At 40.2% G+C, this 23,921-nt stretch overlaps 1 protein-coding gene across 7 annotated transcripts in view; it reads left to right on the forward strand.

Annotated features, from left to right (window-relative positions):
• ppfibp1b (PPFIA binding protein 1b) overlaps positions 1–22,434 on the forward strand; it is a 28,574-nt gene extending 6,140 nt beyond the window's left edge. Inside the window, exons 2-27 of one of the 7 annotated variants that reach the window (XM_049574062.1) lie at positions 326–407; positions 1,947–2,152; positions 3,694–3,783; positions 3,910–4,023; positions 5,042–5,173; positions 5,857–5,949; positions 8,608–8,755; positions 8,916–8,960; positions 10,058–10,119; positions 10,252–10,336; positions 10,935–11,074; positions 11,627–11,724; positions 12,730–12,787; positions 13,774–13,948; positions 14,415–14,447; positions 15,093–15,234; positions 15,453–15,584; positions 15,834–15,984; positions 16,096–16,207; positions 17,091–17,179; positions 17,836–17,958; positions 18,108–18,233; positions 18,320–18,508; positions 18,873–19,037; positions 19,353–19,418; positions 21,414–22,434. In XM_049574062.1, coding sequence (XP_049430019.1) covers positions 344–407; positions 1,947–2,152; positions 3,694–3,783; positions 3,910–4,023; positions 5,042–5,173; positions 5,857–5,949; positions 8,608–8,755; positions 8,916–8,960; positions 10,058–10,119; positions 10,252–10,336; positions 10,935–11,074; positions 11,627–11,724; positions 12,730–12,787; positions 13,774–13,948; positions 14,415–14,447; positions 15,093–15,234; positions 15,453–15,584; positions 15,834–15,984; positions 16,096–16,207; positions 17,091–17,179; positions 17,836–17,958; positions 18,108–18,233; positions 18,320–18,508; positions 18,873–19,037; positions 19,353–19,418; positions 21,414–21,497 — 2,922 coding nt within the window. In that variant the 5' untranslated portion in view covers positions 326–343 and the 3' untranslated portion in view covers positions 21,498–22,434. Of the gene's footprint in view, positions 1–325; positions 408–1,946; positions 2,153–3,693; positions 3,784–3,909; positions 4,024–5,041; positions 5,174–5,856; positions 5,950–8,607; positions 8,756–8,915; positions 8,961–10,057; positions 10,120–10,251; positions 10,337–10,934; positions 11,075–11,626; positions 11,725–12,726; positions 12,788–13,773; positions 13,949–14,414; positions 14,448–15,092; positions 15,235–15,452; positions 15,585–15,833; positions 15,985–16,095; positions 16,208–17,090; positions 17,180–17,835; positions 17,959–18,107; positions 18,234–18,319; positions 18,509–18,872; positions 19,038–19,352; positions 19,419–21,413 lie in introns of all 7 variants that reach the window. The other 6 variants (XM_049574061.1, XM_049574064.1, XM_049574063.1 and 3 more) reach the window with 6 other exon arrangements.
• Positions 22,435–23,921: the final 1,487 nt, after the last annotated feature.

The following is a 23,921-nucleotide window of genomic DNA, read 5'->3' on the forward strand; positions in this document are numbered from 1 at the left end:
ATGTACTGCAGTTACAGCCTAATTCCTGGGTGGGAACCTTTTGTAATCACATGCTTAACTCCGACTTACTGCACTTCTTTTGCCTAGAAAGCTGACCACTGCTGAAACTGTTTTGCTGGATTTGTCCATTTCCTGCACTGTTGATATCCACGTTTCAAGCACACAGAGCAGCTGCCATATGATGTCTTATTCCACAGACTAAACTGTGATTATCAGTCACACTGTTGGGTTACTAGTCACAATAATCATGGTGCTTTTTGGTATTCTTCAGACTGACTAAAATACGGTTAAGAAGCTAGTTTTTACATTTCATTGATCTTTACAGGTTCATCAGTGAGTGAAGATGATGGCTGATGCCAGCGACATGTTGGCAGCTGCCCTGGAGCAGATGGACGGCATTATAGCAGGTAAAGTTCTCCCCTATAGCATTAAGCATCAGCATAACATTTTATCGTGATTCAGATTGTTTGAACAGTCATGTTGTGATTATTTATTTACAGTTGTGTCAAAGCATAAAGTCTCTGATATACATCTCTGTCAGGTTGTGTCAACATTGATAAGAGTTTATTTAGTGTTATGGCTTGTTGCAGAGCTGATATTTTGAATGGACATCACATGGTGTCTGGAGCTACATGTTTGTCAGAGAGGGTTTAGTATTTATTCTGTGCTCATTTAGACTGTGTGGCGTGTAAACATGTTCACCTTGTGTTGTGTACCAGTGGACCATGTGACATTATTTTCAGTGGTGAAATTCTTGGCCACCGATGCTTAAAGTTACAATTTCGTAGATTTCAGTACCAATGTTTTTTTGTCGTTGTTGCTTATCTTGTTTTTGTTGTTATTTATTCCCCCTTTTTGCCAGAGAAACAAAAAAATCCTTATTATGAAAAAATTACTGAACTGTTTTAAAGTCATGCAATCCTTCCATACACTACCTTTGCTTGAGTATCTGTGCCACTGTAGATGAGGAAAAGGAACCAGTAGCATCACTGGGGTTGCCTGCTGCAGGCCTACTCTGTAAACCATAAGAATGAAAAATCGCCAGAGCGCTGTCACTGTCTTCTGCCATGTTTTCATTGATGCAAGACAAACTCACACCGCGTGCTGCGCCTGTGTCTGGCACACTGTTGCCAACTGTGGTTGATGCTGGACAGTATTTACTGTGAGTTTTCAAAGTGCAGTAATCAAACACAGTTGTAATGATAATTCAGATTTGAAAAGGTATTACATGATTTCATTGTGGTTTATCGTGGTAAACGTTTCATTCCTAACTGTAGTGTTACAAAAGATTTACGAAACACTGAATGCGGCCTCAGAGGATCAGATGTCAGACCAGTGCCAATAATGGCTGTCTCCAAATAATATGATTGGAATTATTCACTTTAGTTCAGCCTATGATGGCAGACTGCCATTTATAAGTGGTTAAAGTCTTGTCCCTTGTCTGGCAAAGTGAATTGTTACTACTAGTGCAGTGCCTGTTCAAAACATGGGCCAGTTGCTTAGCCTGTGGTATTGCCGCGTGCAGCTTTCTCAAGAAACAACTTTACACTCGACACTGTGCATCTTTGGGTCCTGAGCGACACACCTGGACCCCAAACAGCTATAAATTTAGGATGATGTTTAGGTATGAAAAAAACTGAATTATGTTGCTATTCTCACTAATTGAAATAACAGTGTGAGGTAGATTGGATGAACGCTTTGTGAGAAACATGAAGGACTCGTGTACATAAACACACACATACATACATACAGAGACTCCCTACTTTACAGCTAGATGTGTGCTTTAATCACTGTGAGAACCTGAACAAAATACCTTGTCCTTTCCTCTGCACTTTGATGAGCAGTAGTTTAAGAGAGTAAAATAATTACTTGGAAGTATGAGATGGTACATCTTTGTCTTTCTTTGAATTCTAGCTTCTCCTAATGTTTGCCTCTCTCCACCTCAGGCTCCAAGGCTCTGGACTACTCCAATGGGCTGTATGACTGCCAGTCACCCACCTCTCCTTTCATGGGCAGCCTGCGGGCGCTTCACCTTTTGGAAGACCTGAGGAGTGTCCTGGAGATGATGGACACAGAGGAAAGGGAGAGTCTACGCTGCCAGATCCCTGACTCCACAGCTGACAGTCTGGTCGAGTGGCTTCATGGTCACCTGGTAAGATTTACATGTAGGACAGATGTATAAATGCTGCGTGAGACTATGTAAAATAAAAGGTAATCATCATCAGTTGAGAGCAAGAACTAGTTTTTCAGTTTTCGGAACTGAATATCATAAAATATAGTCACATTGACTTTTTTCCCTCTCTTCATCAGAATAGTGTAGCCTCAGGTCAGATCAGTTTCTCTGGTAATGTTGCATAACTGGATCACCTTGATGTAAAATAATAAAATGTAGAACTGAAAGAAGGAACACTTGCAATGTCTGAATCAGTTTAAGCTGTGTAACCGTGGAGGATGTTTTGTCTGTGATTGTTGGACAGAAAGTGCTGCAAACAAGCTTCAGCACATCTGGTTTGCTTCTGATTGTGCTCTGTCTGTGTGTGCTGCATTAAACAAAGCATGGGCAAACAGTCCTGTGTGAAAGTAGATGACGGACTTGTTTGCTAAGCAAAAACATGACTGTCCCCATCTGCTGAGTTCCCTGGGAATGCAAGACAAAATGCTGGTATTGTCAATGTCACAGCCAGAGTGCTGCAAGAAACACGCTGACTTCTTGGGAACCAGAGTGGTGTTTGGGAGAGCGATGGGCTATAGGCCAGATAAATGCCAGAGTTTTTGTGTAATGCTGTAAGTCACTCTGTGCACAGCAGTCTGAATGTGAGCCTTCTTCTCAGCCATGTAAGGTTTTGTTTGTGCAGGGTAATGCAGTGCAGCCAGTCACACTTTGATGTAGGGCTGTAATCAACCAAAGAAAATCTTGTTTGACTGAAACTGTACCTACTCTTCAACCAATGGACATTAACACTTGCTCAGAGCAGGTAAACTTTCTGTTCAGGCAAGTGGAATGCCGCCAGTGAAAAATAAATGTGATGTCCACTTTAATATTATCTGAAATAAACTGCACATTGTAGGCTCACACTTCCCCACCTAAGCAGTGTGCGCCAAGTCTGTCTCACCACTAAGTGTTGAACAGGACCGATGAATTGGACATACTGGACACTATAGAAGTTAACTCTGGGGTTGACGCTGTCATATACAACATGATGTTATTAAAGTTAAATATCTCTGTAACATAGCATGCGAGATAGAGAGACTTGCTATTTTTAGCCCAGAACCTAACATTAGCCAACCTGCTGCTCTAGCAAGACCTCTGGTGTGACGATAGTCTTTTCAGAAGCTTTATAATCCAACCTTGAACTGTCTTTTTGGAGACTTAGTAAAATAAATCCATAGTGATAAAGACAAAAGAAATACTTTGGTGAGCACACAGCCTTTTTAAAGTAACACTAGCAATTGTCGGACCAACGAGAGTTTGGTCAGACAAGAGCAAAATGACCAAACAATTGACCAACTGACCAGACGATTACAGCCCTACTTTGATGTGAAGCATTTCATCTGAGATCATTATTAGACACTGAAACCTTAAAGAATGATCAGATTTGCAGAATTAATTACTTACCTGTACATACTATGTATGTCGAAGATCAGTTCTCTTATGGTTCTTTGTTTAAAAGATATTTTCTTCTGTCCTTGCAGTCCAATGGGCACCTCTCTCTGAGTGGGGGTGACCACTACCAGGAAAGGCTAACCCGAATAGAGAGTGATAAGGAATCTCTGGTTCTTCAGGTACCAATCCAGTAGTTCTTAAATAAACCAGTTAACCATTTAACCAGTTCCACAAAAACTCATGTCTTTATGTTAGATAGAAATAAAATCTCTTTCCAAAAAAAGTGACTTCTTGGTTCCACACAGGTGAGTGTGCTGACAGACCAGGTGGAGGCTCAGGGAGAGAAGATTCGAGACCTGGACTTGTGCTTGGATGAGCACAGGGAGAAACTCAACGCCACTGAGGAGATGCTGCAACAGGTGTGTGTGGGTGCATGTGTGAGTAGGTCACAAGATCAAGGGCCACCTAGTAATGAAAACTACATATGGTTCACACGTGAAGAAGTGACATCGACTTTTAAAGGAACAGTGTGTATGATTTAGGAGGCTTTAGTGGCATCTTATGGCGAAGATTGCACACTGCAACCAACAGAAACTTCTCCCGGTTAGAATTCCTTCAGTGTTCATTGTTCAGGAGGCTTTTACTGGGAGCTGAATTTTCAACAGACATCACTTAATCTCCAAAACAAACAGACCAGGTGATTTAAACCGTTAAAAAAGCTGAATAAAGCAGTTTTATGTTACAAGTCAGTTGTTCTTTATGCGGTTCAGCTTGTCTCAGACAGGTCCCTAGCCCAAACCCTGTTCGCTCATGGAATTTTTCTCTTTTTCTTAATGTGTACTGACCTTATTTCTGATCCAGATGTTCAGGAGGTTTTTACGGTGAGATGAATTATCAGCAGAGGTCTCCACCTGTCCAAAACAAACAGACCCGGTGATTTAAACTGGTAAAAATATTTAATTATATAAAGATATAAACCTCTCATTCTGTGGTAACAAAACCACAATGAAGTTATATTTTCAGGTTATTATACACTAAAAAAACCATACTTACTATATTATATTCCATTTCTGCCAATATATCCACCTATATCCTATACACTTAACCTTTAACTTAAAGATTTGAGCTGTTGTCGGTCTGTCAGCAGACATCTACTGTGTGGTTAATGCATATTTACCCATGTGCTGCTGTGCCCAGTCCAGGTGTTCGGTGTAGCAGGGGTTTCTGCGTGTGCTTGCTATCAGCTGTAGAGATAATGCCGGCCAAATTCCATGTCCACCTTTCACATAGACCTCTGAATAATCACTATTGCTGTTTTAAATATTTACAACAGCAAGAATACCCATACTGTCCATGTTGTTTGTGCTGCCATTATTGACCACATGGCATCTGCAACGTTTTTGTTTTTTTTTAAATAGACCTTATTTGTCATCGTAGGAGCTTCTGTGCAGAAGTGCACTGGAGTCGCAGAAGCTTGAGCTGATATCCGAAGTGAACAACCTAAAGCTGAAGCTGAATACCATGGACAAGGACAGACTTGACTTTGATGACAGATTTAGGGACAGTGAGGTATGTAATTTAATTCTCCTCTCTTTCACCTCAGTGCACACACACTTGCCCACACACACCAAACAAACCCTCATTCATGTTGTCTGACACCTGTGTGGGAGAGGGACATCTCATTTTATTGTCAGTCTCAAAGCAGCTGTGTTTTGAGTTAGAAAAAAAAGCCCCTCAAGGAAACATCAACATTCACTAAGTTATCCATGGGAAATATAACCACTGTGTTTGCTGTGATTAGAAAAACCTTACTGCTCAAAGTGGTTTTACCTTAGTTGAATTTCGTGCCCTCTGGTCAAAGGCTTTACAAACATTAAGATGTCAGCTGTTTGTTTACTAGAGATGGGGAGATGTCTGCTCCCGGAGGAACCATGCAGAGTACTTGGAAAGCTTTCAAACACGTCATGTTATTGTTGCAGCAGCGCGGCTGACTCTTCCACCCCACTGGAACAAATAGCTGCTGTCCATGTTCCGCCTCACAGCACATAAATCGCCTGTTTTTCTGCAGCTTCCTCATTTTATCACTGTTGCTTCTTTGAAGCATCTACTCTCCAAGGAATTCAGTGCCTTCAAAGATGGCTAGAGTTGCTTTATATTTAATTGAACTTTCATTCAACAGTATTACCGGTATTTTTAGGAGTTTGCATGCTATCTTACTACCACACTTTGATATGCACTTTGTGTTCTTTCAGGATTTGATTCTTGAAATTAATGAACTGCGGTACAGATTGACAGAGCTGGAGAGTGAAAAACTACAGTACGAAAAGAAACTTAAATCCACAAAGGTGAGTTGTCACAGAGATGTTTACACACTACCACTTCATATGGAAAAACTTTAATGACTTACATCTTAAACTTTCCTGGGGAAGTGCAAATTCAATAAAAATTTGCTATTTAGCCAAGATATCGTGGCATGGCTGAAACCAGTACAAGGTGTAAAGCATACAAGGCTCTGTGTATTTGATGCAAACGGTTTTTCCAAACTCAGCATGATGGAAATCAAAACACATGCTATGCGAAAAACACAAGATAGTCAAAAAAATCTGGCAACAAACACTGGTTCTGTCCTGCCCTCATTTCCACCAAGCCCCACCCCCATATCTGATACCAGCAACAAGATAAGCAGCTAGACAGCTCTGAACATTTGGGTGTACACCTACACAAAAAGCAGAGGTCTTGTGGTGTCTGAACACAGTGACAGAGCTGCAACTGTACAAGTCAAATGAGTAGGAGACCCATCCCACGCAATGTTCCCAGACTTATCAATGTAATTGATTTTTGTACAGATTTCAGTCATATTTCTCTTTAGAAAACAGAAGGACAATTATTCAATCTACTATAACGTCAATCTTAGAGTCTGGTGATATTTTGTATGCATGCAGCTCAATCCACACTAAAATCACCTGATATAGTCTACCACAGTTGTTTCTGTTATATTACTGAAGATGGTTTTAGATCTCACCACTGTGATCTGTATCAGAATGTGGGATGGTGTCCTCTCACTGATAAGGCATTGCTTGGAAAGCTGCCCTTCTGCTTCACTTCTCTTTTAAAAATCAAATCCATCTCTCATCACACACGCTCACAGGAATTTTTATCCCTGAAACTCCTCAGATCAGTTCTGAGCTTGGTAAATTAGCTTTTAGTTATTTCACACCAAATAGATAGAACAAGTTACAAGAGGTATTTAAATTAGAACGATATGTGTCTTTAGATCATTTTAAGTGTATCCTAGATATTATGGTTGTTTTACACTATTCCTGTTCTGGTTAATTGACAGACATGATTTTCTACTTGTTGTTGATTGTTATGTATCCATCCTTTAAAGTAGACTCTGTTTTCTTATTATTATTTAACTTTGTCATCATTTTGCTGTTTTTTGTTGCTGTTGTTAGGTTGTGTTTTGTTTTTTGTTTTTTCCCTGCAATTCTGGTATTTGTAAAATTGGTTGTAAATTTCATGCCAAGTGGCACTGATGCAGGACAACCACTGCTCCACCTAGCGCAGTCTTGGCAAGGTGCTGGAAACATCAGTAAGTCCAAACTGGTCGAAAAGATTTCTGCACTCTTGCATCTATGCAGTGTTCCGCTTTATTGTTGAGCTTTTGGTCTATTAGACCTTCATCAGAATGTGCTGTATTGTCTGATTAAGGCCTAATAGACTGAATGCTCAACAATTAAGTGAAACACTACATAGATAAAGTGCGCGGGAATCTTTTCTACCATTCCATGTAGCATTAAAATAATCTTAAGAAGTCTTAAAAAGACTTTGCCTGATTTGCGTCTTAACAAGTCGTTAACCCATTCCCCAGATCATTCTTCTACTATCGCCCTGCTTCTGATGATTTATTCATTTTATTGTTTATTGGCTGTTATTAAGGATCTCAATGGAGTTACTTCTTATTTTTATGATTGCGAGGATACTTTGTTCTTTGAACACAAGGATGTTGAATGTTCCATGTTCTACTGGGTTGAAACTTCACTCTGTTGGTCAGCTGTGTCCATTTTTTCAGTGTGTTTTGTACTTAAACTATCTTAGTTTGAATCTTAGGTATTCCACCTACTTGAGCTGCTTACATCTTTCACTTCTTGCATCTCTATTTTCTCTTTCTTCCTCGGTTTGTCTCTACTGCTAGTCGCTAATGGCTAAGCTTTCTAGCCTGAAAATCAAAATGGGCCAGATGCAGTATGAAAAACAGAGGAAGGAGCACAAACTCCAGGCTATGAAGGTTTGCTTTTCTCAGGATGGCTGTTTTGCTTGCTATATGATTATGGTTTCTGACCTCTCCCTTTGGCTCCTCTTCTGTTTTTATTTTTGAGAGTAAAAATAATTAAATTGGGTTTTCAGCAGTATTCCAGGGTTTTGTTTAGTTTGTTTTACCATTTTAGGCAAAGTGATGTCACTTTTTGCAGAAAGTGAAATCACTTCATTTACTGAACCATGCTGCACAGTAAAAAGTAATCTTAAATGTAATCTACAGCATCTACAGGGCACCAGTTTAAGCAAATGTTCAGATTTTTCAAACCACAGTCATGCTTTAATTTGAGGGTTTTTAAAGAGTTGGCAGCATTCTGTTAATCTGTGTCTTTTCTCATCCTACTTTGCACTTGTCCCACTCATTTCCTTTTTTCTGATCATCTTTATTAAAATCTCCTTACAATTTAATAGGTCTGTCTTCATGCTTGATGCTTATAGTGGTCACTTAAATGTGTATTTTTTATATAATGCATTTGCTATTACCTCAGCCCTTCCAATCATGAGTGCTTATCACCCACCTCACACACGTTACCCCTCAGAGCAGGTGTGGCCTGCATGCCTGTGCGCCACGTCAGCATATGTGAACCTCTGTGTTGTGGTTTGTTTGTAGTGTGGAGTTTGGTTGGGGGTGGGAGGGCTGTGCCTGTGTGGAGGGAATATCCTCACTGTTGTCCTCTGTCGGACAGGAGGAGCTAGCCATACTGAGGAGGCAGCTGGAGGGCTCAGACGGAGAGATGAGGAGGCTACAGGATGAGACAGGCTTCAAAGCCATGGCCTCGAGCAGCTCAGATCCCACAGAGAGAGGTGGGAAAGCCGGTGGAATCACATGCCTTAGTGAGGATGAGCACGCATGATGTTTAAACTCATGTTCAAGTCTACATTGTATGATTGAGTGGTAATATTTATGTTTAATTAGCAAAGCAATAGGCTTAATTCTACAAGAAGTCAAAATCTGCAACCAACCAGTTGTTTCATAATTCTTTGTCCTGTTTAGTCTCTCATCCAGATGAAACTCTTAGAAAGAGGCTGAAAGAAAAACGTAAGGGGGGTTTTTATGCTTGTGTTCATTGTTGCACTTTATTACTGCACCCCTCCCAACCCCTGTTTGCATGAACGAGCATGAGCCATCCAAACTCAGCTTGTCCATTATAACACATTGGAGTGCTAATACTCGACCACAGAGCGCCACATCACCAGTCTGTTCAACTATCGTCAACTTTTAAGGACTGTAAAAACTGAACAAAACCAAGGTCATCCAAATGCTGTGTATCAGTGTTTTTTAAAGTCCAACCTGGAACAGCAACAAGGAATGCCTGCTTTGTGTTCTCGAGAGGAATGAGGAATGTACTGTGTTGTTTGTCATAACCATTCAGGCTGCTCACTCATGCTCCTGCCTCATGTCCTCCAACTATAATCACCTCCTGTACCCGTCAATATCTCCCCTCTAAACCTTCCCCTGCTCACACCAACAACCAGTGTGTGCCCTGCTAACATGTCATGTTCAGTGTTGTGTGACAGCATCTTTGTTCGAAGGGCTGTCTTCACGTCTGTGTCTTCCCTCATCAATGATCGTTCACTAAGTGTGTGTAGAACATTTTCACTTTTCATTCAGCGCACAGACTCCCTCAACATGACTCATTTTATGAGTCTAGATCTTTAGAATTGGCCACGTAGGAGTCCTTAATCAAACACTCAAATGTCAAATGAATATTCAAGTTCAAAACCATTGACCAGTGTGTGCCAGTGTTAGAGATCACATTGAACTGCCTTTGTTTTGCATTATTTAGTTATAATAAACTAGTGGAGAAAAGGCTTAAAGAAAAGAAAGGATTGCAAATGTTGAGGGTTTACTTGTAGCGGTGTGTTTGTTCTGAAACGTGAACATGTTCTGCTAAAGTTAAGTATGTGAAACACCTGCTCACACAAGGATATGATGTATCAATTTTAGGGTCTATAAAAAAGTGTCTGTGATGTCACTGGATGATGTACAGTAATGGCCTGTATGGTCTGATTGTGTTAAATCCTCCAGTTACACCCTGTGTGTTCAGGCTTATCCATCCCCTCTTTGTACCCTTTTAAACTTGACACCATCAACGCTACAGTTCCTTGTTCGTAATCATTTTCTCTCCTCATTAGATGTGGAAGTGCAAAGAATGAAAAAGGCAGTTGAGTCGTTGATGGCAGCCAATGAAGAGAAGGTACATTTGACAAGCTGTGATTCATTCTGTGTCAAATCAAGTCTCCCCACCACCCCACACACACACACACACACACACACACAAAAAAAAAAAATTGCCTCGCTGTGGTTTTAAATGTCTCTTCCTTTTTAGGATCGTAAGATTGAGGAACTGAAACAGTCACTGCTGCGATATAAGAAAGTTCAAGACATGGTTATGTCAGTGCAAGGGAAGAAAGGTGAGATAACACTTTTGTAAATGAATGTAATGTCAGAGATAAAGAAATCAGAAAAAAAGTATAGGTGATTTTGCATGGTTTAGTCCATCTCCCGCAAAATTTGTTTACCTAAATTACTGCATGCCATTTTTATAGCATATCATAGGTTTAAAGCTAGAGATAATCCGCCACAGGGAACAATTAGTCTGCCTAATTTTTGTTAAAATTTTGAGGTTGATGCTTTGTAGACCGCTGCTAATGGTGTGTTAAAGGACACTCTTTGAAACTTGAGTCGAGCTGCAAACAGCAACCCCTTTTTATCTGTTTGCCTGTTTCTTTTCCTTCAGGTTCATTTGTATTGCTCTGAGCTTGCTGTTGACTGATAAAATCATTCATACAGCTCTGTCCTGTTGCTTTCTGCAACACATTTCATTTGACTTTGTTTTCAGGCTGTTTTCTAAGATCTGTGTAGAGACAACGCATGAAGTTAGTCCTCTCAGATAAACTTCTTTCTGTTGCTAAGAGCTTTGGGATGTGTTATTCACTGCTAAATTAAATGGCTATTCTTAAATCTTACATTTGAAAAGTTCAGTTGCATGTCATACATTGTCCACTGCAGAAAAAAGCAAAGACAACGAGCACGTCGAGAGTCCTAGTGATGGATCCATCGCATTCATGTCAACCTACCCTGTGTCTGTGGAGTCAGAAAAGTATGAAGTTACAGATGTTGAGCAAATGAAAAGGAGGAGCCCAGATGAGGTTTGTGTAGCATGTTATGATGTGGTGCTACAACTTAAAGCATAAAAAAATCAACTAACAGTCATAAATAAGGAGGCTTCATTGGAAAATTAAATACCGACAGTTTACAGCATGAAATAATAATACAGCAAATGTGATATATTAAAACACAATGTTACAAGCAGTTTCAGATGTTTAACAGTGTTTGTGAGAAACCTCATGTTAGTTTTGGTTGTGCCATCTTCCTATGTGTTGCTCACGAGTGCTAACGACTCTTGTTCTGTAGGTTTTTACCTTTATTCCCTCAGGCAACTTCAAGTCTCATTAAACTCTGAAATGCTCAGTAAACCACTAATTGCTCACATAAATTTAACACTTGTTAAATGAGTGTTGACAGGCCTGACATCCAATTAATTGAATAACATCTCCCGTCAGTTCTCTGAGCATGTGTGCAGTTTTAGACTGCTGTGTTCTCATGGCCGCAGGAGAATGCGCACATTAATCTTTTAAGACATACTCTGATTTTAAAAAGTGTATTTTCTTTCTTCTTCTCTCGCTCTGATCTGTGCTTAGTTGGAGAACCTCAATGGACTGAGTGAAGAGCCCTCACCAACACCGAGCCCTTCAGACCCAGAACGAGTGTCAAAGTCTGCACCAACAGACGAAGAAAGGTGAAATGTGAAAAAGGCTGTATGTTCTTTCACAAACATTGATTTCTGTTGTAAAGTTTGACTAATGTAGGTTTTTATAAAGTAGATACAGTAGATACTTTCAAGTCATCAGTAGCTGATCTTCTCTGCCACTCCTTTTTTTGAATGACACATTTATCAAATATCAAAAGAAAAGTCGATGTCATTGCAGGATGTACCGATAAATCTGATCTGACTGCTTTTCGGTATAGTCATTGACACTGACTTGCTCATATTTGGTTTGGGTAAAGTAGGGTGTGCATAGGGTGTTTTGCCACGTGTTTAACATTAAATTTACGAACAATGACTTCAACATGTCATTGTCCTCTGTCTCTCACATAGTTTCCTGTCACACTCCGCTGCTTGAGTGAATACAATGGTATCTCCTCATCAGCATAAGGCACAGACGTGTGCACTTAGGTACCAAGCAGTCAGGCCACTTATGGTAGAGGGCTGCTCTTCACCTATGTATAACTTGACACTAACTTGAAAATACCTTTGTTCTGCTCTCCAAATCATCATATAGTTTCTAGATAATTAACACAAAGATTCTCACTCATTCACTCAGATATTAGTAGGATCAAAAGTAGCATCTTAAATACTGAAAACACAAGTTTTGAAAATTACAGGCTCTTTTTGTAAAACAAGAAAAGATGTTTTGACTTAATGTAACACACATTTAACTTCTATTTGGATCATTTTGAATATGGACTTCTTAAGCAAATATTCTAACATGCTGTTATTAAGGTAATGCTGTGATTGAAATGTTTTATCCAGTTTGTGTAAACAGGCGGACATCTGTTATGTTCATTTGCTGAAGTCATATGGAGTGTGAGGAAGTATCGTTCTTCAAGTTACACATGAGAAGAATGTGGCAGCTCATATCCTGTAGCCTGACCCTGCTGCTTCTCATGACCTTGTGAGACACACTCACTATCTCCACTACTTTGCCATGAGTAACATTGGTATGGTTTGTCATTTCAGCAGCCAAGATGCCACGAAGACTGGCAGCCAGGACCAGCTGGATAAGAGCAATAATGAAAAGGTAAAAGTTACACAATTTAAATCTTATTTTAGTGAGATTAAAGAAGTATTTCACCGCTGGAAAGATGGTCTTTATATAAAACTGGGCCGTCTGTGCAGTGGAAAGATGCAAATATGTTGTTAAAAGACCAAAGAAAGGAGAGTAACAGGGCTGGGACATTTGGTTTTGCTCAAGAGGTAGACAACCAAGAATGCACTGTACCAGACCAATTAATGCTCCCGCTGGTGGGTGATGTAATACAAGTGGGTTCTGGCCTGCTTGTCCAAAAAATTAATATGGCTGCCAGCTGGTAACAAACAATCTCTAATTATAGTTAAACAGTATGTTAAAGTATGTTTCTGAAAACATTTGAGGGGAGAAATGGGCAACGCAATAACAGAATCTTGGTTCTTATTTGATCAGCACTGCTTAGTTTTAGCGTTTGATCTCTCCATTTTACAACTTCTGCACTGATCTGAGTTTGGTCTGAATTTAAGAGCAAGAGAGGGGAGACACTCTCTTGATCCCCTTCTATACTCTTAATGTGCATGGTGGCAGGCATGCAAAAATGAGGAAGTACAATCGGTAGTTCAAGCAACAGCCCTACAGTCAACAAACATCCACCAGATTTTTACAGGCAGATGAGCAGGGACACTGGTAATATGGAGAGAAGTTTACCAGAGTTCATTGACACACACTACCCACATTGTTATGATACAAAGCTGGTTGAAAATCGGCAAAGTATCCCTTAAATGCATACCATTACTTCCTAGAAAGTTGTCTCATAAGCCTGTAAAATGCACCATGATAGCATTCATATAGTCTTTAGAAAATCCTACATGTTGTGTGCAGTTTACACCCTAAACTGTCTTTATGGTAAAAGTTACAGTATTTTAAATTTTATAGACAAAAATATTCTGCTGTAAATTTGTTATATTATAGATGACTGCACTTGTAAGACAGTGTTTATATGACAGTCTTAAAAGAGTAATGTTTTTTATTCACAGAATACAAGTGAAGAGATCAATAAAATCAGTGAAAAGCCGCCCATGGGTCCCTCTGCCACTTTGCCTGCTACCATAGAGGACGACAGCTTTGGCTCAAGAAAGGCTCGTTCATCCTTTGGAAAGGGCTTCTTCAAGATCCGTGGGGGCAAGAAGACAAACAGTACTCCTAACCTTGGTAAGAGCAAACCACATGATGTAGCAGCTGGGTCAGGACAAGTCCGCAAGGTGACTGTGTCTGTAATTGAGGCTATTTTGACATTAAGATATCTGTGTAATTGATTGTTTACTAGAGAGTGAAATTTTCTTGGAGGTTTTTCTTCCACCATGGATGACTTTTTTATTTTCCCAAGCCACACCCATGGAATATACTATATGGACCAAGACCATAATTTGCAGCCCACACAAACTGTGGTCCCCATTTAATTATGGAAGTCTGTTTCTGTGCTGTCGTTTGCCCTTCGTTCTGTGTATGTGATTTTTTCTTTTTTTTTTTTTTTAATGTGTGTACTGTACATATGTATGTCGGTGTTTGTTCCACTTCTCCAATCCTGTTCGTATTTCAATCATAATTTCTGCCCTTTGTCTTGTTCTTTTTCTGTTGGACCCTGTCGTGTGTTGTGTGTGCTTTGTTACACATGAAGACCGCAGCCGGAGTGCGAGTGCGCCTATGCTAGGTACAGTATAGACCGCAGGTCATTACAGGGTTGCAGTAGTTCTCCGAAGGAAACAAAGGAAACTACTGAATGTATCTTATATTGTTGTACACCTCTGCCCTCTCTGAACTCATCCATTCAGCTGACATCTCTATATCATATCACGTTTCAGTGCTTCAGCAGCCACACCCTTGTCACTACCCGCTGTTGCACAAAAGTTGAATGTCCAACATACAGAGAGCCTGTTGTTGATTTACCCGTGTGCCTGCATGTATTTGTTTACACTCTTTGTTTCCATCAAACCTTCCACAAACACAAATCTTTTTCAAGATCCAGATTATCAGATCAAATGATTTATTTGGATCTTGAGGGCTGCCAACTAAAAAAATCTAAAACAAAACAACTAATGAGCCTTCTTTTTATCTAATAAAATAAGACTATTTTATTCCAGTCTTAGTCAGACATCCAGCTGTGTCTGATGCATGCTGCCCATCACCATGACCTCTCATTCTGTCTAGGTCTAGGAGATGTCATGTGTCTGTCTGAGTGTTTTCTGGGTCTCTCCACTGACCCCGTGCAGCAGCTCCGTCTCCGTTGATCTGTGCACGTCTTGCAACACTGATGTTAATGTTGCTGATGATTTTCTGTGGCCATTTGCTTGTACAGCTGAAACAGAGCAACAGGGCACTGACCATCTGGATCTGGCCGGGCTGCCACAGAGATCGACCAACAGCGACAGTACCCACACACTCCCCACGACCCCAGAGGGCAGGAAAAAATCCAAAGGAATAAAGAAACTCTTTGGGAAGTAAGTAGAAAGTTACACGAGAATCCTCAGCTCTTGATTTGAAGGATAGTAAATAACTCTTAAGTTAAGTAATAACAAAACTAGAGTAAGGATGTAAATGTGTGCATGTAACACTTTCACATTCAGCTCGAAATAAAAAAAGATATGCAAGAATATTTTAGCATTTTCTATGATTGTGAGGATGTTTTAATGTATATTGAATGTTATATATTTGTAAGGTTAAAAAGGAGTCAGTCTACCACCTTCAATCTGGATGACAACCTACCAGAGGGTGAGTTCAAGAGGGGTGGAGTGCGAGCCACAGCGGGACCCAGACTGGGTTGGTCTCGTGACCTCCAAAGAGCCAACAAGTAAGTCTGTGCGTTCAGCCTGAATAATGAGACTCAGAATGTGGTCTGCTTGTTTTGAATCTCTGGTGTGCAACGAAATTCAGAGATCATGTGACGACTTTTGAAGACGTTTAGAAAAGAAAGATTAAAAATGCTTGTTCTATATTCACAATTTTAACTTCTATGTGTTTGTTATCCTTTGATAACACTACAAGGGTGTGTCAGTATACCTTTTAAAAAAGTTTTGACTTTTCTATTCTCATTTCTTAGTGATGTTGATGCTCCCTTTGCACGCTGGTCAAAGGACCAGGTGTGTGACTGGCTGCAGGGGCAGGGTCTCGGTCTTTATGTGAACATGGCCCGTGTGTGGATCTCCTCTGGACAGACGCTGCTGCAGGCCTCCCAACAGGACCTGGAGAGGGTGAGATGGACAGCAAGAATTTTATGATTTAGCAAACTTGAATTTACTACAGTTGGTAGTATGTGAGGGATGTTGTTTGTAATCTTAGCCTGTCTCCTTGTGGATGTTTAGGAGCTGGGCATCAAACACCCGCTGCACAGAAAGAAGCTGCAGTTGGCCCTGCAGGCCCTCGGCTCAGAGGAGGAGGATAATAAGGGAAAGCTGGACTACAACTGGGTGACGAGTGAGTACCAGCTGCTGATCAAACATGAAGCAAGTTGTCAATGCTCTGCTGGTCATAGAAAATCTATTTTTATTTTCTTCTTCATTACTTTGCACTGTAAGAAACTTTGGCGGTCGCAAAGCAACACAATTTCTCCTTCAACAAGGCTCAACATCAATCATACAACGCACATTTAAAACACATTTAAAAGCAATACACACCCCTCAAACCGCAGGAACTTTACCCAGGAACCTTTTTAGGAACTCATTGCATTTTGACCGCAGGGACCAGAATTTAAATTAAGTTCTAGGGACATTCTTTTACCCCACAAAAAGTCCCTGATCGGGGTTAGTAGTTGCTGAAAGAACACCAACTTTGGGGTGGGGTTTGCAGGGAAGACCATCCCTGATTGATCAAACACACACAGCGTTGCTGCTTCAACTTATTTACTGCTTCATTCATAGAACAAGGAAGTAACAAGTATTGATTTAAGACAAGGGGAGAATATTTCTCATTGTTTGATAACAATACAAGTAAAGATGAGTTTTGCTGTCGGTAATTCATTTTGATAAACACAGAGAGAGGAAGAGAGACATCGCATCAACGAGCTGAGAGCAAAGCACAGATGAGTGAACTGAGAGACCAAAAGTGCTGTTGGGCTGTGAGAGAGCCAGTCAAAGTCTAGTCTTTACAGCTGTTGCATTTGTTCAGGTTGATAATGGCAGAGTTTTCGCAGGCCAGTGGGACTTTTTAGCATCGACCTGATGGCAGTAACTGAAAGGATTGGTTGAGGAGTCAAGAGGGGTCTTGCTTGATTTGAGTGGCTTTCCTTATCACTGACCAGGTGTATATTTGACTGTCAGCTTCCTTCTCATGACACTTTGCTCTTTCCTGTTCCGCTCAGGATGGCTGGATGACATCGGTCTGCCTCAGTATAAGACCCAGTTTGACGAGGGGAGGGTGGATGGTCGCATGCTGCACTACATGACAGTGGTGAGTTTTGGTGAGACACATGCACTCTCTCCACAGACCCCAGGGATAAGGTCTGATGAGTCCAGTGTCATCTCATGTTAGGATTATTGCTTAGAGAGTCTGATGAGCTGGACTGGAGATGACCTGGACTCACCCTCCATATTTGGGACAGTGCGAAGACACAAAACAGCGTCTACCTCTGTTCAGACTGCGATTTCTTTACAGAGGCTTCTTCTTCAGGGAATTTTTACTGCAAAAGTCTGTTCCATACTACTTAAAATTTGTCACAACTTCAACTGCACTTTTGCCAGTTTTTGCCTCTTTTTAGGTGTCAGTAGTGAAAATTAGTCATCTTCTACATTTGTTGTGTTGTGGTTTTAGAAAGATGAAGACAGTTGGAGAACAATTCAATACAAAATATGATGTAGACTTTACAGGATGATTTTCTTTTTTCCCTTGGCAACTGTCATGTTTTTCCCAAATGATGTGCAGATTTTAGGCATTTTTTTTTTAACTTCAGCTGGTTTGAAAAATAGTGCATATAGCTGCTGTAAATGGGGAAAAATCTCCAAGGGAAAGCATGCGCCTGGATCCCCCTAGATTTGGGCTAAGCCCTGAATGTTTACGTCTGTCTGCGCTCCTGCAGTGAGTCACTAATGTCTAATTTTGTCCCTCAGGATGACCTGCTTTCTCTGAAAGTAGGGAGTGTCCTGCATCACCTCAGTATCAAGAGAGCTATCCAAGTGCTCCGACTTAACAACTACGAGCCCAACTGCTTGCGTCGTAGGCCTTCTGACGAGGTGAATTCACTTAAAATAAAACAGAATATTTGACAGGGCTTAGCAGCCTGCTATTCTGTTTTACATACTCATTTAATAATGGGCTGCTTGTAAACATGCTCGGTTTCTAATTTGTGTTTTTTTTTTTACTCTTCTCTTTTTGCCCACAGAACAATATTTCTCCAGCAGAGATTTCCCAGTGGACAAACCATCGGGTGATGGAGTGGCTGCGGTCTGTGGACCTCGCTGAATACGCTCCCAATCTGAGAGGCAGCGGTGTGCACGGAGGCCTGATGGTGAGACAGTCCGACAGTCAGTCTTTCTGGAAAACACATTCTCTCCTAAAAGTATCCACTCCTGACACATCTCTTTTTTTCTGCAGGTTTTGGAACCGCGGTTCAACGTTGAGACCATGGCTTTGCTGCTGAACATCCCCCCCAACAAGACGCTGCTGCGCCGTCACCTTGCCACACATTTCAACCTGCTTATTGGCTCAGAGGCCCAGCAGCTCAAACAGGAGTGTCTGGAAAACCCAGACTACACTCTGCTTACCGCCACCACTAAAGTCAAGGTAAGACTTTTTGAGGATGGACTGTCTATACTTTGAGACACTACTGTGAGAACTTCTCTTATAGTGGTTACAAGGGTTACCAGGGTTATGGATATGTAGACCAAGATTCCTCTAGACTGAAATGGTTAAACTTTACACCAAACTAACAACTTTTACTCAGCAGACATCTGGAAGTATATTTAGATTATGCAGCAATTGTTTAGTCACAAAAACTTGGTATTAAGCTATCGAAAGGTTCAAGATTTTACTAGTTAAAAAAAGGGAACCCTGAGTGATATGTGCATTCCAGTTTACATGTCTAAATGTAGCTATTTAAAATGGATATACTGAATTTCTTTGTCTTCTCTCCCCTCGTTCACACCAGCCAAGGAAACTGTCGTTTGGTACCTTTGGCAGTCTGAGGAAGAAAAAGCATGAAGACAACGAGGAGTACGTGTGTCCGATGGATGTGGAGATGCCAAAGGGACGAAGCTTTCAGAAAGGTTTTGAGCTCCAAATCTATGAGGACGACCTCGACAGGCTGGAACAGGTGAGCTTGTTCTTCAAAGGGCCTGTTGACTGATGATTTATATCACTTAAAACATGAGCAATAACAGGTTATATCTAATTGCATGTACAGTATATCTGAAATCTATGTTTGTTAAATGCATATGTACATTATATGGGGAAAACACAAATAAATGAGGTGTGGTCTTACGTTTGCATGATCATCAGTGTCACTTGGAGGGTGACTTTTTTTTTTTAACAAGATGTTTACTTAGTAGAAATGTCTGGTCAACTTTAGTTTTTATGCTCTGTTGGTGGTCTCAGTTTATTGAGTTTAAGGTTGCCTCTTGTTTCACAGATGGAGGACTCTGAGGGAACTGTGAGACAGATTGGAGCTTTCTCTGAGGGGATTCAAAACCTGACGGTAAGAATCTACTGGCCCTGTCCTACACACAGCACAAAGCTGCCCACAGTGCAACTGTCATTGCTAGTTTCGGGCTGATACAGTTGTCATTTTCATGGCCAGTGCCCATGGTATGTAAGTAGCAAATATACATTTGCCTGTCTGTGCGCCCATGGGCTGGTACAGTGGGTCTTAAAATAAGGTGTGGTCAGGCGCATTGTGGTGTATTGCTATTTTGAGGCAGCAGAAAGCGATTTCACCATTGACATACAAAAACTTGTTCTAAAGTCTTTATGGTGCAGGGTTTTTTTCTACTATTTAAAGCCCACATTTTTCAGATACAATAGTAAGATCCACTTACATAGGCAGGTTTAAAACGCTCTTTTTGCTTGTTACTCATACAGAAACACACTGATGGGTTGTGGATGGGTGAAGTGATGCATCATTATAGGATGAATACTAATTACATTCTCAAAGATGTGAACACAGCAAAAAGCAGAGTGAGGCTGCTGTCTGACTTGCCATTAAAGCTGCGTTTCCACCAAAAACTTTCAGTACAGTACCTTTAGAACCATAACTAACCCTTAAGGACATGTGTCTTGTCCCAGATCTGTAAAGTGTTTCTACTGCAGACAGTCTTCTTACATGTAGGCGGGGTTGTTGTGCTCATTGCTCCTCCCAGGTCTCCCTGTAAGTCCTCTTCACCGGTGATACAGAGGAGCATTTGCACCTCGTTTATCATCCATGGAACGGGGTTGCATGTTGACATTTTCACCGGTGATACAGAGGAGCATTTGCACCTCGTTTATCATCCATGGAACGGGGTTGCATGTTGACATTTTCAGAACAAAAAAGACAGGCTGCCATGAGAATCTCTCTAAATGGAATATTTCAAAATAGCAGGGTTGTGCATTCAGTCCTTGTCAGGCAAAAGCAGGGTGTAGTGCTGCTGGACCACACTGGAGCAACGCTCCGACTCAATTTTGTCTCTAAGTGAGGAAACGGAATAGTTGCAGTTCATATAATCTGGTTGAATAGACTGGAGCCAGTAAAAACAAAAGGAATTATCAAAGTTGTCGTATTGAAATGTAAGGTGTATGTGTTGATTGATTCACGTCGTCAGCTCACACACTGAGTAACATTTCAAGAAATCGTCCCACCTCAAACGTTGCTGGTAGCTGCCTGCAGTCAGCCCAGTGAATTAAATTATTTTCTAAGCCTATAGCTGCTAAATGTTAAGTAGTAAAAATTTAAAGGCAGCAAAACTTCCTTTCATTTTATAGTTATAGTTTACTACTGTATGTAAAACCTGTTATCATATGAGAATGTGTAACATAAGCTTTAAAACCAGACACAATTCGGCCATGAGCAAGAGTGATGGATCTCTATTGACCAATCAACGGACTGTAGTGTTTCTAGCTCCATCTAGACAAAACAGTAAGCTACAAAAAAAGGGGACAGTTGTGTTGGTACTGTCCACATCTTTGCACCATGGAAACAGAAAAATAACTGTTGTAATGTTTACCGAACTGAACTGAGCCGGACTGCTTGGTGGAAACAAGGCTTAAGAGAGACGCTGAGTGCATTTATGCACAAGGAGCAGCGTAACTTTCATTATTTCAGAAGCTCAAAGTTTATTTTTGTTTCTTCCGTCAAGGTTAAAACTACAGTTTTTGAGTTTTTTTGCTTAAATGTCCAACATCTGTATTAGATATTACTGCGGTACTCTCATCAGAAAACTGCCTGCTTCTCCAATTTGCTAAATCTGACATGTAAATACACAACTACGACTAATAAAGCGACTAAATACAATCCTTTTACACCTTGTGTCCCACTTTGTGCCCAGATTATGCGCTGTTTAACTCGCAAAAGTGGTTGAACATGCCCTGAATGCACTTAAGACCCATGTGCTAAACATTGTTAACATTGACCAGGACACATAGCATGTTGTACTTATAGATAAAATTATGTCATGAGCGTAATATATATTTTGTTCTGTCTTGTGTCTTTTACCAGAGCATGCTAAAGGATGATGAATTCTTTAAAGAAGCTTCAAATTCACCGAACCCTAGCGTAACAGACGAGGACTCCAATGCATGAGACTGCCAGCGCCACGAGACCTGGTCCTGCTGTGATGGAAACTCTGTGCCAACCCTCTCCACTCGCACACAGACTTGTCTCAACAAACTCCCCAAATGCTCCCACATTTCTTTTTTTAGTGTTACATTCAAAGATGAGCCAAAAGTATTAGTGTCTTTGTTTTTTCAGTTTTAAACGATGGTGTTGTGAAAGCCTGCAGTCCAGTCGCCACTATCACTCCTGAACTTTGTCTCCATCACTGTCGTCTGATGACAGCGGGAACATGTGGGGCAACACCACTGCTCGCCTGCCAGCTGGTTTCTGGAGATATTTTGTACTCAGTTGTGTTTTGGCACATTTCTATTTTTGATAGAACAGAAGTGTCAACCAGCAGGAAAAAGACATCTAAAATAAGCCAATATAGATTTTAATATATGTCTTTTACGTTGCCTTCTGACTGTAGAAATGTTGAAAAAAAGAAGTGATATGCTGAGAAGATTTTTCCCTCTTTTTTTTTTTTTTGTGTAAATTGATAACTCCGAAACAGCTGCTATTATTTCTACAGAACTAAACCCTGCTACTTACATGGGAACTGTCATATATTTTATCCTACGCTGAACATTTTACAGGTTTTTGCTCAACAGTAATACTCTACACGTATTTGCACCAGTACATATCATACAGTACAAACCCTAATAGGTATCATTGCATGGTATTGGAATTCAACACATTTATATAAGAGCTTTTTGTTTATTTTATTTTTTACCATAAATTGATTTTTGATGGACCCCTGTTGGCTGACACAGGTATTTTTGGAAAGGTTTGTGAGATAATGACGGGTTTTTTCAAAAATAATATTGTGATGCAACCCTCGACCATAAAGGAGAAGTTAAACCTTTTTTTGTTGTTGTTTTTTACGTTTATCCATTTTTAAGATCAATAAAGTAATTTAAATCAGTTTGGGTTTTCATCAGACGTCTTTAACATAGAGGACGAGTGAGATGATGAAATGATGAAAAACTGTCCAAAAGACGTGGCTGTTTTAAGAGTCTAATGTGAATTATTTCCTACAGATAGAGGCAATAAATTGAAAGCATCATATCACCTGCACTCCTCTGTATTGATATTATAGCTCAACTTTGATTGTGCTGATTGTTTGGAGAAATATAAACTGAGCAACCTGCAAGACAAGTGTACTTAAGAGATGAGGGAGGACACCACAGCAAACAGCTCACAGGTAACTACACTGTAATTGAGATTTCAGATTTCAAAGCTACATCAGATGACTAAAACTTTCAGAAACTATCACTGCATTGCCTGTGCCTTTTCTGTTTGTGTAGGGTTACAAGGTTTTCCTTATTTTCATACGATCATTTAACTGAAGCATTTGGAAACGGTGGCACAGGAAATGGTTTGCACCCCATGAGCATTGTTTAAAATGTGTGCACTGTACAAAACATTTTTATTGTTATTTAATTGAACCCATACTTAACCAGGTAAGTCCCATGGAGATCAACAACCTCTTTAACAAGGGACATCTGGCCAAGACGGCAGCATACAAAAAAGTCACAGCCAAACAACCACACAATAAAAAACATAAAAGATACACAGTTACATGCAGACATAGTAGAACAGCTACTTAGAATGACAAGAACCAACTGATTCATCCATCCTTGTACTTGAAAGAGACCAATTCAAGGTCTGACCCTTTTGAAGGTTATTCAACCTAAAACATACAGGGCCCTTTGATTTTCCAACGCATAATATCCATTGCAAAGACAAACATGATTGAAAATGAAATCCAGAAAACAGACATTTTCTCTTGTTGATTTTTTATTTAAGACATTTTTTGCATTGTTTGTCATGCCAACATTCACTGTAGAGAGATCTGGCGCACCTTTCATGGGTAGTTGTAGTAAACAAACAAACAAAAAAAAAAAAAATCGGGTGAACATATGGTGAACAGACAAACTGATACTTACAGTTTCCATTTAAGGGTTCAAGCTTAATGTTTCCACTCTTCTCCTCTCTCTGAAAGACAAATGGAAGACGAGTGAAGTTATAGTTTTATGAAAAAGAAAATCAGGTGAACAAATTATTTATTCATCAAAAACCTAGTTTTAAAAGCCTGAATACCACATTTTTCTAAAATTAGCTAACACTTTTATAGATGTGCACATACAGTATGCAAACATGCCACCCCACAAAAATGGTGGGTGATCCCTGTGCAGGGTGGCAAGTTTGCACACCGAAATGCATGTATGCATCATAGACTGTACGGTACGCATAGAGCTTTGAGGGTGTCAGGGTTAGGTCCAATCCTATGGTTCTCCAGTGTCAATAAATTTAGAGCATGTGGGTATTGTTGGAACGATTTTAATAAACAGAAAGCCAGATTTTTATAATAGGTGACACAAACGTCAAAAATGAAAATAAATTGAGAAA

Source organism: Epinephelus fuscoguttatus, linkage group LG4 (genome assembly GCF_011397635.1).
Source record: "Epinephelus fuscoguttatus linkage group LG4, E.fuscoguttatus.final_Chr_v1".
Taxonomy (NCBI): Eukaryota; Metazoa; Chordata; class Actinopteri; order Perciformes; family Serranidae; genus Epinephelus; species Epinephelus fuscoguttatus.